We start from the raw sequence: 18,597 nt of genomic DNA, 5'->3' as shown, positions 1-18,597 counted from the left end.
TATTATTTGGGGAACCTCAGGTAAAAACTTTGGGTAAAAAATACAGATATCTGTGTCCCACCCTAAACAACAGGAGATTCTATATGTAGCTAGCATGGGGAACCATTATTTTAGAGCTTATAACTAGAGAATATTTGAGATTATAGCTTTATTGTCCTAAAAATTAAAGGTACAGCTGCCAGTATTAGTTTTCTAATTATAATTATTTTGCTCATTAACTTTTTGTTTGGATTGTTTTTAGCCTTAAAAAGGAGGAATATCAATAAAAACAAGATGAAGATCTGGCATTAAATAACTTCACATCTATGTTCATTGTACTTTTAACAGAACTCCATTATAGGTACTGCAGTGCAGGTTGTATTACTTTTATAGTTTAGTACTTTAAATTTATATTCAATATAAAGTTTATTCTTTTGGATCTATACTTCCATGAATTTTGACAAGTGCCTAGAGTTGTATAACCACCACCATCACAATCAGAATAGCTCCATCATCACCTCCTATATAATTCCCTCTTTGTACTTGGGTTGCTTAAACCCCTGTGGTTGGCAAACTGTAGCTCATGAGCCACATGTGGCTCTTTGGCCCCTTGAGTATGGCTCTTCCACAAAATACTATGGCTTGGGTGAGTCTATTTTGAAGACGTGGCATTAGGAGAATTTAAAAAAATTGTCTCTCAAAAGAAATTTCAATTGTACTGCTGATATTTGGCTCTGTTGACTAATGATAATGAGTTTGCCAATCACTGGCTTCAACCACCCCCCACCCTTAATCCCTGGAAACCAGACATCTGTATACCATTCCTATAGTTTGCCTTTTTCACCGTGTCACATAAATGGAATCATACAATATGTAGCCTTTTGAGTCTGGCTTTCACTGAAAATTTGCATTTGATATTATTCTTATTGTATATATCAACTACCGGCCCAGTGCACAAAATTCATACATAGGTAGGTTACCGAGGCCTGGCCAGCAATCAGGGCCAATCAGATTCCCTACCTCCTCCTTCCCTGGCTCCCTCAGTACCCTGCTGCTGTCACTGGTCGCCTGCTATGTTCCACGCCGCCCCCTGGTGGTCAGCACATGTCATAGCGAGTGCTTGAACTCCTGGTCTAATCAAATTCCCAAGGGGACACTTGGCACGTGCACCCCCACCCCCAACACACACACACACACACACACACACACACACACACACACACACAATCACTCTAGAGGCCCAATGCACAAAATGCATGCACGGGTAGGATCCCTACAGCAGCCAGCTGCGGCCTCCCTTCTCCTGGCGGTTGCCTGCAGCTGGCTGGGGCCTCCCTTCCTGTGGTTGGCTGGCTGGCCTCACCCTCTGGTCACACTCCTGGTCGAGGGGACAATTTGCATATTAGGCTTTCATTATATAGGATAGTTCTTTTTGTTGCTGAGTAGTATTCCATTGTGGGGATATGTACCACAGTTTGTTTTATTTCCGATTTTTGTCAAGTACAAATAAAGCTGTTAACAGTCTCTTACAGGTGTTCTGATGAACATAAGTTTTCATTTCACTTGGGTCAGTAACTGAGATATTGGAATTGTATTAAGTATATGTTTAATTGTAAGAAACTGCTAAAGCTTTCTTATTGGCTGTACTCTTGCATTATTACCAGTAGTATATGAGAGAGTTCCAGTCACACCACATATTCTGTAGCACTTGGGATTGTCCCCAACCCCCAACACATATTTTAATAGGCATGTAATGGTACCATTACTGTTTCAGTTTTGTGTCTTGAATAACTAATAATCTTGAGCATCTTTTCATATATTTTTTATGCCTCTGAGTAGATTTTCTTTTGTGAAGTATCTTTTTAAATCATATGCTTATTTTTTAAATTGAGTTGTTTTTTTCTATTTAGGTTTTAAGATATGTTTTAAAAGTATATATTCCAGCCTAGTCCAGCTCAGTTGCTGAGCATGGACCTAGGAATCAGGGGGTCATGGTTCCATTTCGTCAGGGCAATCTCTACTAGGGGCTGTGCAGGAAGCAGCCAATCAATGATTCTCTCTGATTATTGATGTTTCTCTCTCCCTCTCCCTTACTCTCTGAAGTCAGTAAATACATATGATACACACACACACACACACACACACACACACACACACACACTAGAGGCCTGGTGCATGAAATTTGTGCATGGGTGCAGTCCCTAAGCCTGGTGGTGATTGAAATTTCTATTAACGTATCTCTTAAGTTCATTGACTCCTTTGGCATCTCCTTTTTACTCTTTAGCCTATTTAATGAACTTCTGTGGTTTTTAGTTCTAAAATTTCTATTTGGATTTTTTTAAAAGAAATTTTTCTTTTTTTAAAGTCCTCACTAGAGGGTATTTTTCCATTGATTTTTAGAGAGAGTTGGAGAGAGAGAGAGAAAGACAGAGAGAAATATTGATGTGAGAGAAACACATTGATTGTTGCCTCCTGCATTAGCCAGTACCAGACCCTGGACCAGGGAGGAGCCTGCAACCAAGGTACGTGCCCTTGATCGGAATTGAATCCAGGACTCTTTGGTCTGCAGTGCTACGCTCTAGACATTGAGCCAAACTCACTATGTCTAGAATTATTTTTTCTTTCCTAAGAATTTTTAAAATTTATTTTAAGGTTTTCACCCTTACTTAATAGATCATATTATTAATAGCTGCTTTTAGGAGCTTTAATAAATCTAACAGCTAGGTCATCTAGGGGTTAGCATATATTGTCATATCACCCCTGGTCAGATTTTTGTTGTTCTTGCTATGTCTAATAATTTGGGATTCTGTCTTGGACATTTTGAATATTATGTTGTAAAATTCTCTATCCTGTTGAAATCCTTTTAAGAATGGTGAGGATTTTACATTTCTTTTAGTAAACAGTCCAATCCAGTGAGGTTATAAGTTCAAGTTCTTTCTCACTTTATATAGGCAGTGGTTCCATTATCTGTTCAGTTTCATAGCCTTTGTTATGTTGAATTTGCCCCTTCCATTCCCATTTAGGTTGTCTAGGACTTAGGCAGTGATTCATGTCATAGTTCTGTCCTGAAAGCCTCTCTTGTACTACTTTGGCTGGTTTTGACACATGTACAGCTTACAGTTAGGCTCAGAACTTGGTTCAAATACAGAATTAAGAGATCTACTTCTCTGTCTCAGTGATTTTCCCTTAACTCTCTGGCTCCAGGGACCCTTTTCTTTATTCCTAGAGCCAGAAACATGGAATTTTCTCAATTTTAGTTTCCTGCCTGTCATATCTTGGGGTGAAGTGGGGAGAGGAAAAAAAAGAAAATAATGGATGCTTCTACACTCTTCTTTTTACAACAGGGACTCTCTTTCTGATTTCTATATTTAGAGCAATGTTTTCTCATTTGGTTTTCAGTTCTCACTCTGCAGCTGGGTAGTTTGATGGCTGGTCTGACTTCAGTATGGGGGTCGGGGGAGTGGGACAAGAGAAAGGAAAAAAATGTATTCTCCTACATTCTCCAGGTGCCGTTGTCTTCTGGATATATCCTATCTAATAAGAGGGCAATATGCAAATTAACTGTCACTCCATCACAAAGATGGCTGCGCTCATAGCCACAAATTGGCCACACCCAGTCCTCTCAGACCTGCCAAAGTCCCCCAGTCCTGGGGGGAGGGGGGCGGGCGGGCCGCAGCCTTGAGAGTGGGCAGTGTGAGTGGCCTGATGGAACGCTTTCGTCACTGTGGCCAAGCGTTCCACCCTGGCCGCAGAGGGCCTCTGGGCAGGGGGCATGGGGTGGCGGGGGATGAGGGGAGAGAACGCTTATGTGGTCACCCTGGCAACAAGGCAAGCATTCCACGCCCGGCCACGGAGGGCCTCTTGGCAGTGGGTTCAGAGTGGCCAGGCCCTGCAGAGAGCTACTGGCGCATGGATTCATGCGTGGGGCTACTAGTATACTGTACACACACACACACACAAACATTTCTCTGAGTTTTTACTGATCATGCTTGTTACAGTTTCCCTGTTTGGCCCATCCTTTGGTCAAAGCCAAGAAATAAATGGGAAAACAAAACAAAGCAGGATACTTATCACTACCTTATTTAGTTCTTCATTTACTTTCCTCTCAGATCTGCTTGCTGTCATTTCGTTTTCAAAGTATTTTATTAGATGTATTTTGTCCAGAGTTTTTCATTATAATCAGTGGAAGAAAGGGACACAAAAGTGCATTTATTGCCCTATTCCATCTTGGCCAGAATCAAGAAGCCAGATTGTCACATTTCTAAGAAAAAGCTGGTGTCACTCAATGGTTAGAACATTGTCCTGTTCATGGAAGGGTGGGTTGTGGGTTGGATTCCGGTCAAGGGCATGTACCTGGGTTGAATGTTAGATCACAGGGATTGATAGGGAATGTTTGCAGGGGACAACCAATGATGTCTCTCTCACATTGATGTTTTTTTTCTCTCTCTCCCCCCTTCCTTCCTCTCTCCCACTCTCTAAATATCAATGGAAAATCCTGGTTGGTTTGACTCAGTGGATTGAGCCTTGGGCAATTTATGGATTGAAGGGTCTTGGGTTCAGTTCTGATCAAGAGCACGTACCTTGGTTGCAAGCTTTTCCCTAGCCTTGTTTGGGGTGTGGGCAAGAGGCAATTAATATGTCTCTCACATCCATGTTTCTGTCTCCCCCTCTTCCACTCTCTGCAAAAATTAATAGAAACATATCCTTGGATGAAGATTTCTTTCTTTCTTTTTTTTTTTTTTTTTAAACATTCACATTTCTTTTCTATATATATATATATATATATATATATATATATATATATATATATATATTTTTTTTTTTTTTTTTTTTTTTTTTAAAGGCCCTGTGCACAAAATTAGTGTGCGGGGGGAGGGGGTCCCTCAGCCTTACCTCTACCTTCACCGATCCAGGAGCCCTTGGGGGATTTCCAACTGCCAGTTTAGGCCCGATCCCACAAGGGGTCCCACAGGGATCGGGCCAAAACCAGCAGTCAGACATCCCTCGCAAACCAGGACCTCTGGCTCCTAACATCTCATCTGCCTGCCTGCCCTAACCACTCTGCCTGCCAGCCTGATCCCCCTAACTGCTCTCTGCTTCCCTGATCCCCCTAACTGCCCTCCCCTGCTGGCCTGGTCACCCCTATTAACTTTTTTTTTTTAATTGATTTTTTTTACAGAGAGTAAGGGAGAGGGATAGAGAGCTAGAAACATCAATGAGAGAGAAACATTGACCAGCTGCCTCCTGCACACTCCCCACCAGGGATGTGCCCGCAACCAATATGCATACCTTTGACCGGAATCGAACCTGGGACCCTTTAGTCCACAGACTGACCTATCCACTGAGCCAAACTGGCTTTGGCTTAACTTTTTTTCTTTAATCTTATCCCCTTTACACACAATTGTATTTGACTTTCTTATTTGCTTCTCCCTCTCACACAATTTTTCTCTCTCCTTTATGTAACACTTTTTTTTTTTTACTGTCTCATCATTTATAAACTTTTCTTTCCTCCTTATTTACCACTTCTGTTCAGCCTTCTTCCCATCTTTCTCCTACTCTCCCTCCCTGCCCACATTTTTTCTTTCCTTTTCTCCTGCCCTTCCTTCCCTTTTCCTTCCTTCCCACCTTAATTTTTTTCTTCACTTCCTCCCTTGGACCTGCTTTGCTCCCTCCCTTATTTCTTCCTTTTTCCTATTCTGTTAAGCCCTACCAGCTCCCCTGTAAAACTTTTTTCCTCCCTCTTTCTCTCTCATCCGACCTTTCCCATACATTCTTCTCTACTTACTTCCACTGTTTTAATATCTATCTATCGATACCTGCCTGCCTAAATATTCACTATCATTTATCTTTTTTCTTTTCTGACTCCTACTTTTAAAATCTGTCCTCAGTACACAACTATACTTTATTTTCATTATATCTCCTACAGTTCACTCACACATCCTCTTTCCTTCTTTAACTCTGCTCTCTACTGACTCCTTTATAAAGTTCTTCCCTCCCATCTTCCCTTTCCCCCCATCTTCTCCCTCTTCCCTCACTTGTTTACTCTTTTTACAGACTAATTAAAAATTCTATGCTTTTCGTATTGTCTTAGTACTGATTGCTTTCCTCTTTGGGAACAGTAGCTGCCTCTGTTTGGGCACTCGGGCTCCTCTTGAACCGGCTTTGAGGGACCAAGCAGGGACCAAGCGACAACACACCTGTGTCCGGTCTACTGTGGTCCATGCCTCCCCCCTCTGAGTTGGGGGAGGGTTCAGCTGGCCAGGCTGGCGTCCATCGCAGGGACCGCTGCATTACCTGTGGGCGCGCATGTGCATTCGTGTACATGTAAGGATTTTTCTCACTTTGCCGAAGTGGGGAGGGACTCAGAGGAGGCCTTTCTTTCCCCCTCCCCCCAACGTGCCTGCTCCCACGCCTCAAGTGGCTCTCCATCCACTCCGCTCCCCTCTGGAATTCGCAGGCGAAGGGCGTGCTTGCGCAGGGGCCCAGCTTGTCCTTGTGGGGGCGTTCAGCCCAGGATGCGAGCCCCTGTATGGGTAGGTCTGGGCAGATTAATGGGTGGATGACTGGAGAAAGCCACAGCGGCTTCCCTGTGGTTTGAGTGTCGCCTGTGGTCTCCACGGTGGCTGGGCCCTGCGCGGTGGGAGGAGGCTTCGTGGTTGTGCGCTTGGGAGGATCAACCTGTGTCACCGAGCTGCCCTGCGTGTCTGTGGCAGTGGGATCCCCACGTTGTCTACCCAATGGCCTGTCAAAGTCTGGTGCCTTCCCTCCACGTCCACTCTCTGTCGTCAACCCTAACCCTTCCTTCATGTTGGGTCCATACCCTCTTGATTTGGGTGCGGGACCCCACCTGGGGGTCACCGCCAATGAGCCCATCCCAGGTTGGTATCTGCTGACTGTGCCCCAAGAACTGGCCTTTTGCCGTGCAGGTGTCACCCCCTTGGCCCGCCCCTTCACCTTGGGGGAGGGGGGTTGGTGGCATTCCCTGGCAGAGTGCACTCAGATGGGGCTCGGTGTCCTGGGGGTGTTTGTCGGACCCGTGCATCCTGGGGGGGGAAGGACTCCGGCGGGGGTGGGGATGGGGGGCAGGAAAGAGAGCCTCAAGCAAGTCCCCCCTGCTGTGCGCACAGCCTCCTGCTGGTCTTTAAATATATAAACAGGTCATTACTATTAGGACCAATTTGCATATTACCTCTGTTATGTAGAAGATTGATTTCAGAGAGGAAGAGAGAGGGAGATAAAAACATCAACGATGAGAAAGAATCATTAATTGGCTACCTCCTGCATGCCCCCTACTGGGGATGGAGTCTGCAACCCGGGCATGTGCCCTTGACCAGAATTGAACCTGGGACCCTCCAGTCCACAGATCAATGCTCTATTCATTGAGCCAAACTGGCTAGGGCGTTGAGGATTAAAGAAAATCAATGGAGCCCTAGCCAGTTTGGCTCAGTGGATAGAATGGCCTATGGACTGAAGGATCCTAAGTTCGATTCTGATCAAGGGCACATGTCCAGGTTGCAGGCTTGATTCCCCAGTAGTGGATGTGCAGGAGGCAGCCAATCAATGATTCTCATCATTGATGTTTCTCTCTTCCTATCTGAAATCAATAAAAATATATTTTTTTAAAAAGAAAATCAATGGAAAATATATTCTTGAGCAAGGATTTACAACAACAAAAGTAGAATTTTTTTCAGTCACTCAGAAACTCCCTTTGTTTTCTTTGCTAATTGTGATAGGCTTATTGCCTTTATTTTACAAATGACTAAATCTTAGTAACTGCATTAAAATTGTAGGCAAATTCTTTTGTGAAAAACTGTTACCAAACTTAGAATTTGTCATTTTTAAAAAATATGTATTTTATTGATTTTTTACAGAGAGGAAGAGAGAGAGATAGAAAGCCAGAAACATCAATGAGAGAGAATCATCGATTGGCTGCCTCTTGCACATCCCCCACTGGGGATGTGCCCGCAACCAAGGTACATGCCCTTGACTGGAATTGAACCTGGGACCTTTGAGTCCGCAGACCGATGCTCTATCCACTGAGCCAAACTGGTTTGGCAGAATTTGTCATTTTTTAAAATGTTGAATCACATTTCTAAGAAAAAGCTGGGTACATGACAATGTCTAAATATTCTGTGCAAATAAATACATTATAATTGAGGATTAGTAGGTTTCTTTTCACATATTAAATAGCTCTCTAGATTGGTGGTATCTATCTGAGTGCTGTGTTAAAGAAGCATTTTATGTTTTTACTGATTTTTAAAGAGAGAGGAAGGGAGAGGGAGAGAAAAACATCCATGAAAAACATGTATAAGCCGCCCTCTTGCATGCTCCCTAGTGAGAATTGAGCCTACAATCCAGGCTTATGCCCTGACCAGGAATCCAACCGGTGACCTCCTGATTCATGGGTCTATGCTCAACCATTGAGCCACACCTGCAGGGCAAAGAAGGATTCTTAATAAAGTCAGTGTCCTAGAAGTAAGGAGTACTAGATAGATTATAATGTAAACTAGAGGCCTGGTGCATGAAGTTCATGCACTTGGGGGGTGAGGGGTGTCCCTTAGCCTGGTCTGTGCCCTCTTGCAGTCCAGGACCCCTTGGGAGATGTACCAGCATGCCAATTTTCAGGTGGCCAGAGAGGAGCCCAAATTGGGGCCAAGCACTACTCGCACTCATCCCAACCTGCTGTGCCTGCTGTTGCAACGTCAGGAGAGGCTCCGGACACACTTGTAACTGTGCTGGTTAGCGATGAGACCGGCTTCTGGCTGAGCGGCACTCCCCCTCTGGGAGCACACTGACCACCAGGAGGCAGCTCCTTTGTTGAGCCTCTACCTCCTGGTGGTCAGTGCACATCATAGCAACCGGTAGTTCCATTTGTTCCGCTGTAATGGTCACTTAGGCTTTTACTATATAGGTTAGAGGCCTGGTGCATGAATTAGTGCACCGGTGGGTTCCCTCAGTTTGGCCTGTGGGATTAGGCCAAAACCAGCTCTCTGACATCCCCTGAGGGTTTCCAGATTGTGAGAGGGCACAGGCTAGGCTGAGGGGCCCCACCAGTGCCAGGGAGGGAACAGGAGGTTGGCTGGCCAGGGAGGGACCACAGGAGGGCTCCAGGACATGTCCAGCCCAATTCGCTCAGTCTGAATCTGCTGGACTCCAGCAGCAAGCTAACCTACCAGTTGGAGCATCTGCCCCCTGGTGGTCACTGCACGTTATAGCGAGTGGTTGAGCAACCTTAGCATATCATTAGCATGTTATGTTTTGATTGGTTGAATGGCCAATCAGTCTACTGGACACTTAGCATATCATACTTTTATTATATAAGACTAGAGGCCCAGTGCACGAAATTCGTGAATGGGGGGTGTCCCTCAGCCCAGCCTGCACCCTCTCCAATCTGAGACCCCTTGAGGGATGTCCGACCGCGCGTTTAGATGTTCGGACATCCCTCTCACAATCCAGAGCTGCTGGCTCACAGTTGCTCGCCTGCCTGCCTTCCTAATTGCCCCTAACTGCTTCTGCCTGCCAGCCAGATCTCCCCCTAACCACTCCCCTGCCAGCCTGATAGATGTCTAACTGCTCCCCTGCCAGCCTGTTTGCCCCCAACTTTCCTCTTTTGCTAGCCTGGTCACCCTTAATTGCCCTCCCCTGCAGGCCTGATCGCTCCCAACTACCAGCCAATGCAGGCCTGGTCTTTCCCAACTGTCCTCTCCTACTGGCCATCTTGTGGCAGCCATCTTGTTCCACATGGGGGCAGAATCTTTGATCACATGGGGGCAACCATCTTGTGTATTGAAGTGATGGTCAATCTACATAATTACTCTTTTATTAGATAGGATAGAGCCTGGTGGGGGCCAGCTGGTTTGCCCTAAGGAGTCTCCCTGATCAGGGTGGTGGTTCCCTTGGGGAGTGGGGCAGCCTGTTCGAGGGGCCTGTGGTGATTTATAGGCTGGCCACACCCTCCGGTGACCCAAGCAGAGGCCCTGATATCTGGGATTTATTTACCTTCTACAATTGAAACTTTGTAGCTTGGACTGAGCCAAGCCTTCTGCTCCCTTAGTGGCTGCAGCCATTTCTGTTGGGATTTATTTATCTTCTATAATTGAAACTTAGTAGCCTTAAGCGGAGGCCTGGGCTGGCCAGGGTGTGCTGAAAGTTTGGCTTCCTCCACCGCCGGGGAAACCCAAGCCTCCCTCCTGCTCTCTTGATGGCTGTAGCCTGGTAGGCTATAGGCTGGTGGGTATAGTGGAGTGATGGTTAATTTGCATATTACTCTTTTTATTAGGTAGGATGTGCCTGGAGTGGTGAGTGGATAGGAGTTACCTCCTTTGCATCTTTTGCTTTTTTTGGGGAAAATAAGTATTTTTTCTGTGACAGATGGTATTGTTGAGAATAATGAGTAGAGATTTATTTCATGACAAGATTTTTTTCCTTTTATTTTATATCCTTTTCCCCCATTACAATTTATCCTCCCTATTCCCTCTACCACTTCCCACCCACCTCCTCCCAATCACCACACTGTTGTCTGTGTCCACGAGTTCTTTCTCTTTTGACTCAGTCCTCTCCCCTGTCCTTCCTCCAGCTGTCAGCCAGCTCTCTCTGAGTCTGTCAGTATTATGACATAATTTTTATATAGAGTTATTTTTTAACTGAATCAGTACTTAACTAATATTGTAGTCCAACTATGGTGAAATAAAAGTAGTTTTATGCACAGAAACCTTTTTTGAAATGCTATTTGATATAATAAAATTATATGTGAAATACAAATAAGCGGATTCTGGTATTTAGCTCTAGTATCTTCAGGCCAGTTAGGCTTTTCTCATCTTTTAGGCCCTATTGCATTTTAAGTCAAAATTCTGTGCCCAGCTAGTAAGCTCACTAGTTTTATGGGAAAAGGAAAAATTTATAATAGCATTATGATAGGGCAGTAAAGTTTTTATTTTATGGCATTAGCCTTTTCTTCTGGAAATGAAATGCCAACCTATTTTATACTGTATAAATTACTACACAGTATAGGTTTTTGTCCTTTTTTGTTCATTAAAAGGACCTTCTGATTTAAAATGCTTTATAATCATTTGAACTATTCAATACATAAGATGCTAGAAATGTTATTGATTAATAGTGTGGTAATGTGGCAGATGTTAACTCTTAATTGCAAAAAATGTTAATTTTCATTAGTGCTTGACTTAATACAGTAATCTTTCATTTAAATTCATTTTTGGCTTATTTTGACTAATGCTTTACAATCCTTTAGAAACCTGCCTCATTGGTGTGGCTTACTGTTTTTAAAAATTCTCTAACTGTCAATGAATGCTATTACCTGAAAATTGACTTTTTTTCCCCCTTTAGAATCCAGCAACTATCACAAGAATACTCCTTAGCCACTTCAATTGGGATAAAGAGAAGCTAATGGAAAGGTAAGGAACTATCATATCAGCTTTGAACTTACAACTAACACACAAAACCTTTTGAACAGAATTTACAAGAAGCAAGTAAGGAGTTGTATTTATATACCAGTGTGTGAACAAACCAATATGCAAGCAATATCTGGTTTAATCGCTTATATTCTCCATCCATAATTTTGCAATAAATTTAGTGTTTAAGGAAACTCGGGATTAATGTTTCTTATTTTATTTTGGAGGTGAAGGGAGCTCTGCTTTAGTATTTTCTCCATATATTTCCTTTTTAGTACCAAGAAGTAAAAGTAGTTTTTCAAAATGTGTAAGATCTTTAAATTACTTAAAATTTCTTGTCCATAAACCTTTAAATCCTTGTTAGGCATATTAATGACATTTATTCAGTAAAAAGAAAATAAAGAAGTTGTTCTTGATATTCTGGCCACCAAAATGGATAATTGAACTGATTTTCTGGTTTCAATGTAAGACTGTATTCCATAGGAGATTTAAAAAAAATATTTTCTCTCAGAAAATGTTTCTAGTTCTAAAAGGGACTGGAGAATGACAATACTGATGCCATTCTCAATCTTTTTCTCTTCCTTAGATTGCACATTTGGAGCACTTATTCTCTCAGCCTTTATTCTCAGTATAAAATTAGCAATCCTAATTTTAATAAAAAATTACAACTAGTTATTGGAAACTGAGAACTCAAATATTGTGAAAAATAAATAAAAATATTTCCCCTTTGATTTGAAAATTGAAAGCACTTTTTAAAACACATTAGATAATACCAAGAATATTACATGATTTCTCACACCTTATACCCAAATACAATTTAATAGTGACAATAATACCTGTCAATTATTGAACCCTCTGTGCCAAACATTATTTCATTTCATCATCTTGATAGCTTTATGGGGCTAAAAAACTATTATATTTCATTGATGCAGAGACCAAGACTTAAAGTTTAATAATATATTTATTTCAGTTTTGTAACACAAGGAGTTAGCATTCAGATTCCAGTTTGTTGGACTCCTATGCTTATGTTCTTAAACACAAACTATACATCTTTTCCACAATTCATGAACAATGAAATGCTCCTTGGCTAGCTTTTTCTTAATATTTTTCTGTTTCTTTTTGTTCCCCCACGCATCTCACCATCTTTTTTGAAGTCAATGATATTTCTTAAATTGGTAACATTTTTAGGCTTGTTTTATGACATCTTTATTAGGAAAAGGAGTTTTCTTGTTTATCTCTGATGGGCTTTTAGTGAGTTAGACTTATTTACAATCTGTTTATTATTAATGCATTTTCCCAAATAAACAGTGTTTTTTTAAATCAATATGTACTGTTTTTGTCTCATTTAATGAGTATCCTGTGTTGTCTTATATTACCATTGTCACATTTTATTTTAAGACTAGAGGCCCAGTGCATGAAATTCATGCATGGGTGGGGTCCCTCTGGGTGGCCTGCAAGGATTGGGGAGAAACCCCTTCGTGCCATGCCACCTGTAGCTCCTAACTGCCGTTCCTGCTCATCCTGTCCCCACTATGCCTGCTGCAGGCTCGCGCCCTATCTGTTTCCTATACTTGTTAAAAGACTTCATTCTTTGTCTCTTTTATTGTGTTCTTCATTGCCAGAATTTTTATTTGCTGCTTTTTTAAAGCTTCAGTTTGTTTGGGAAAGTATTTGTTTTGTTAGTTGATTTGGTGTCTGAGTTCATTAAACTGTGTATCTGTTTTCTTACACTTTGTTGGCTTATTTCAGAACTGCAGTGTTGAATTCTCTGTCATTTAAATCACAAATTTCCATGTCTTTTAATTTTATTTTCTTGAGATTTTTTTATTTTCTTTCTTAGCTGCCTCGTTATTTTGGTTATTCATAATATTCATGGATTCCTCTGTTTCTGTTGTAGATTTATAAGAATGATTCCTATTGTTTCCAGTAGGTGGCACCAAATCACAAGTTTTTAGCTCTCTTGCCTACCTTTAGCTTTTCAGATCTCTGTGGGGTGGTAGAAAATGGCTGTGTTCCCTGGTAAGGTGGGTTGGTGCCTCCCCTATGATCCAGTTGTAGTGATCCTGGGTGACCAACCCTAAAGGGATACACAGTGTGGATGGGGCTCCAAATCTATGAAATCAAAGTGCTGTCTCCTGCAGCTAGATACTGCAGGCAGTGCAGCCTGTGTTTCAGTATAGAGTGAACTGGGGGAACCCAGCTGCCTTTGTTTTGCCCTTCCAGTAATGGCAACCTCAGACCTCACAGCCTCTATCTCCACCCAACCTTCAGTTTAGTTGCAGACTTCCCTATCACTCAGGGAAGAAGTATTTCTGTAGTAACTGTTTTTGGGTTTGCAGGCAATGTGCTCTGCAGCACAATTCGAAGGGTGAAGGGAGGTTAAGGGAAGGCAGCCAGGTTCTGTGGCTTTGTTTCTTTGTCTACAATGTCAATTGCCAGACAACCATGGCCACACCTGTGCTTCATCCCTGCCACTTCACTGGTCTCAGCTTGCAGTTTATACACTCCATTCCTGCAGCAACACTAACTAAATCTATTTGCTCCTCCTTGCCAAAGGGAGTGCCATTCAAAACATGGTTCATTTTCTCTCTCTGCTGAGCCCAACAGTGATCTGGAGGACTGTTCCCTCACTCCTTTGATCTCTTCTCTCTTCTTGCTTCCCCTGTTCATTCCCACTTACCCACCTTTAGATGTTTCATTGCCCGAATCTCTCAAATGTGTTTGTGAGTTGAGCAGGGAATCCTTTGTTGAATTATAGCTGTTCAATTTGTTGAAACTTCAAAGGAGAGGCCAAGGGGATCTCTCATGCTGCTATTCCTGTGCATCACTCATTCTAATTCTTTTCAAAATAATTCTTTTGTACTTGTCATCTTTGTGTTTCTACCCTGATCTGTGAAAATTCCTCAGGTCTGACTTTTAATTCAATAACTTTTCTTTTTAACTTATCAGGAATTTTATTCTGATATGAACATGTACCATTTTACAGAAAATTTTAAACTATTGTTGAATTTTTTTTTACTATTATTACTAATTTGCTTTTCTTTCTGTATCCATTTTCTTATTTAGCTATCTTGAATTTTTCAACACTATTCAACTTTATTAATTTTAATAATTTTATTATTGTTTTGTGGGGTTCTAGCTCTCTTATCTCTCAAGCATATAACTATTCTACACTGTTTTCTTTTAGACTGCTTATCAGTAAATAAAAAGAGAATTTAAACTATGTAATGGTATTTGGTACTCTTCAGAGTATATTATTTTCAAACTAGAGGCCCAATGCATGAAATTCGTGCACAGGGGCGGGGGTTGGAGTGTCTTTCAATCTGGCCTGTGCCCTCTTGCATTCCTGGACCACTCAGGGGATGTCTGACTGCTGGTTTAGGCCCGCTCCTTATCGATTGGCTTGCTGCTCCTTAGCTCTGCTGTAGAGGCGGGTTCCCACTACCACCCTGCTTGCCACCTGTGAGCCCTGCTACTGGTTGAGTGGTGCTCCTGCTATGGGAGCGCACTGACCACCAGGGAGCAGATCCTGTGTTGAGTGTCTGCCCCCGGGTGGTTAGTATGTATCATAGTGACTGGTCATTCTGGTCCTTCTGCCATTTGGTTGCTGGGCTTTTATTATATAGAATTGGTCACATTCTGACATTACCAAATGCTGATGAGGATGTGGAGCAATAGGAACTGGTTTTTATTGCTATTAGGGCATGCTGCATTGTACGGCCATTTTGCTTCCAATTTGGCAGTTTCTTAGTAAACTAAACATACTTGTACCATACAATCCAGCAGGTCACCTTCTTGTTTTTTACCCAGATGAGTTAAAAACTTGCATCCACACAGATGATCATAGCAGCTTTATTTATAATTGCCAAAACTTGAACGCAATCAGAATATTCTTCAGTAAGTGAATGGATAAATAAATTTAATACATCCAGAAAATGGAATGCCCTAGCCAGGTGGCTCAGTTAGAGCGTCATCCTGTACACCAAAGGATTGTGAGTTTGATTTCTGGTCAGGACACATACCTAGGTTGCAGTTTCAATCCCTGGTCAGGTTGAGTATGGGAGGCAGCTGATCCATGTTTCTCTCTGACGCTCTCCATCTCCCCCTCCTTCTCTCTAAAATCAACAAACATATCCTCAGGTGATAGCTGGTGATGGTGGAGATGACTCTGTGGAGCCAAAAGGATTTTTAGGGCAGTGAATCTATTCTGTATAAAATTGTTATGGTGGGCAAATGTCAGTATACATTTGTCCAAAGCCATAGAATGTACAATACCAAAAGTAAACCCTAATGTAAATGATGGACTTTGGGTGACAATGATGTGTCAACATAATTCATTAATTGTATCAGATGTACCACTCTGTTGAGAGAGATGGATAGTGGAGGAGGTTGTGTTCATGTAGGAGCCAGGGATGTGTGTGAACACTCTGTTCTCGGCTGCTGTTTTACTTGTAACTTAAAACTGTTATTAAAAATTTGTCTGTTTTGAGAAATGGGGAAATCAGTAAACTGTTTGAAAATGTGAATGGCATTCTAGGGGGCAAGGGCACAAATAATATTTTAAATAATACATATCTATGGGTAGGAAAAATACTTCAATTATAAATGAATACTGTGTATCACTTTTATTAACACATTTGAAAGATTAGAAATGTAAATTACCTAAACTGCCCCCCATCCTCAAGAAGTAGAAAGATAATCATAGGGAAATGTAAAAAATATACTAAAATGTATATATCTCTCCTCCAAAAAGCACTAGATGATTTTAAAGGACAAGTTCTTTCTAAAAAAAACTTCAGGGGCCTGCCAGTCCTATTGAAAGTTATTTCAAACTTGAAAAATGTGTAGTGCATTATTAATTCACTAGAGGCCCAGTGCACAAATTCAAGCATAGGTGGTATCAGGCCGTCCCTCCACAATCAGGCCAGCTGGGGAGAGGGGCCGTGGACGGTCAGCTGGCCCCACCCCCAATCAGTGAGTGGGGGGCCGATCGGGGGAGGGGCTGCAGGCAGTTGGCTGGCTCCACCCCCCTGGTCAAACTCCAAGTCAAAGGGACAATTTGTATATTAGTCTTCTATTATAGGATGTTAGTAAAATTAAAATAACTGTGGTTACAAATTTTTAAAATATATTTTTATTGATTTTTGTAGAGGAAAGAAGAGGGAGAGAGAGAGAAACATCAACGATGAGAGAGAATCACCTATAGGCTGTCTCCTTCATTCCTCCCATCTAGGACTGAGCCTCAACCCATGCATGTGTCTTGACTGGAATCAAACATGGGACCCTTCGGTCCGCAGGCCAATGCTCTATCCACTAAGCCAAGCAAGCTAGGGCTGTGGTTACAAATTTTTAACAAAGACAACAATCTGACAAATCTTTTTATTTTTTTAGGTCAGCAGACCCTGCCTTGCCCCCTCGTGGGGACAGTCGGGCACCAGAGGCCTCCCGTTTACTCTATACCTCTCATGTCTCTTCACTGTGCCAGACTAGAGTCAGAAAATCATTTTTATTATGGACATAGCTGTTGCATTCATAAATAAAATGTTAATTAATTGAATTGAGTGAATTTATGGCATAACAGGATTTCTCCTAAGAATAGAACAGGTCACCATTGGGGAAGAAACTTATGTAGAGCACTTTCAGCTTTAACAGGTGTTAATGAAGTGAAACCAAAAGGTAATCATAATAAATGCCAATAATGCACTTTAATAATATTATGCATTTATGCTTGATTTAGAAAAAAAAATTGGTAAAATAAAAAGGTAATTTCTTATCTGAATAAAGAGTATCAACTAATAATATACAGCAAAATTATAGTTAATGTTGAAACATTAGAAGCTTGCCCATTAAAACAAAAGTAGTGTAAAGATTAGAAAGGAGGAAAAGTAAACAATACGAATGCTCTTGCCTCTCTCCATTCCTTTCTCCCTCCTTTGCCCTTGCCTTCCCTTAATATCCTTAAAAAAATGAAAAGAAACGCAGAATGCAAGGGGACTTAGTTTCATTGACATTGTGGATCTCCCAATTGAGTATATAAATGAAGAATAATGAATGTATAAAAATAAAATGAAGTATAAAAACCTTGTAAATATTTAGAATCTTGGGAATCATAAGAAAAGGTAGACTATATGGCCAATAGTTTTTATTGCTTAGCATTCAAAAATAAAATCTTCCCACTTGGTAATACAGAATGTATTCAAATATCACTACTGTTTATTTGACATACTTAAAATATAAATCTTATCAAGTCATAGTTGTGAAGTATTTTAAATTTCATCTTCTCTCTCTATTCTTTCTCATTTTCTTATGCCAGGCATATGAATGTATGTTTTTTTTTGAGAGAGAGAAATAGAAAGAAATATCACCCATCAGCTGCCTCCTGCCCATCCTCTACTGGGAATCGAGCCCGCAACATGGACATGTGCCCTGACCAGGAATCAAACCATGGGTCGATACTCAATCCTGAGCTAGCTGGGATGCATCTTAACATATAGTCAGTGTTTAGTAAATATTTTAATTAAATTCAATAGCTACTAGCCTGTCGTCAGGTGGTAAACTTTTATATATATAGATAGATGGACTTTCAGCTTTAATAGACACACCCGTTGCCAGAATTAGTTCGTTATAGCAAGGTTTACTATATAATAAATATGATTTTATTGGTCCTGAACTGTATCTTTCACATTTTGTCATGTCTGAAATCTAAATGCATCTTTCAATTAAAGACACCTCATAGTCCAACAAGATTAAAATTTTGGTTTATGTAAAAATTTTCAATTTCACTTTCTCGTAAGATCATGAAAATTTGGTACCAATGAATTTTATGATATATGGTAAAAAGAAACCACTGTTTTAAAACATATTAATAGTAAAGGTGTAGAATTAAAGATACAGAGAAAGGTGTATACGTTGTATATATAATGTATACAGAGAAAAAATGTAGAAGGAGTATATATTATAATTGTATTTTTCTAGTGAAGAGCTGATTTCTCAATAGCTACAGTGGACATGATAGCTGCATTATGCCTCAATAAGTTGAAGGAAAATAATATCAATCTAGAATACTGTGTCCATGGAAAATATATTCGTAAACAGTGCTATCATTTTTTTTTTTCTTTATTGATTACGGTATTACATATGTATCCTTATCTTCCATTGTTCACACCTCCTACCCCCAGTAAGGTCCTCACACCCCTGGTATCTGTGTCCA

General features: G+C 41.2%; 1 protein-coding gene across 6 annotated transcripts in view; it reads left to right on the top strand.

Annotated features, from left to right (window-relative positions):
• ARIH1 (ariadne RBR E3 ubiquitin protein ligase 1) overlaps positions 1-18,597 on the top strand; it is a 142,485-nt gene that overhangs the window by 43,911 nt on the left and 79,977 nt on the right. For 4 of the 6 annotated variants that reach the window (XM_045587221.1, XM_045587212.1, XM_036456741.2 and 1 more), the window contains one exon: positions 11,323-11,390. The exons of the other annotated variants lie outside the window; for them this stretch is intronic. In XM_045587221.1, coding sequence (XP_045443177.1) covers positions 11,323-11,390 — 68 coding nt within the window. The remainder of the gene's footprint in view (positions 1-11,322; positions 11,391-18,597) is intronic. 6 annotated transcript variants of the gene reach the window in all.

This window comes from Pipistrellus kuhlii, unplaced genomic scaffold (genome assembly GCF_014108245.1).
Source record: "Pipistrellus kuhlii isolate mPipKuh1 unplaced genomic scaffold, mPipKuh1.p scaffold_m20_p_1, whole genome shotgun sequence".
In the NCBI taxonomy this organism is placed as follows: domain Eukaryota; kingdom Metazoa; phylum Chordata; class Mammalia; order Chiroptera; family Vespertilionidae; genus Pipistrellus; species Pipistrellus kuhlii.
Note: the sequence above shows the minus strand (reverse complement) of the source record. Positions and strands in the feature narration are given on the sequence as shown.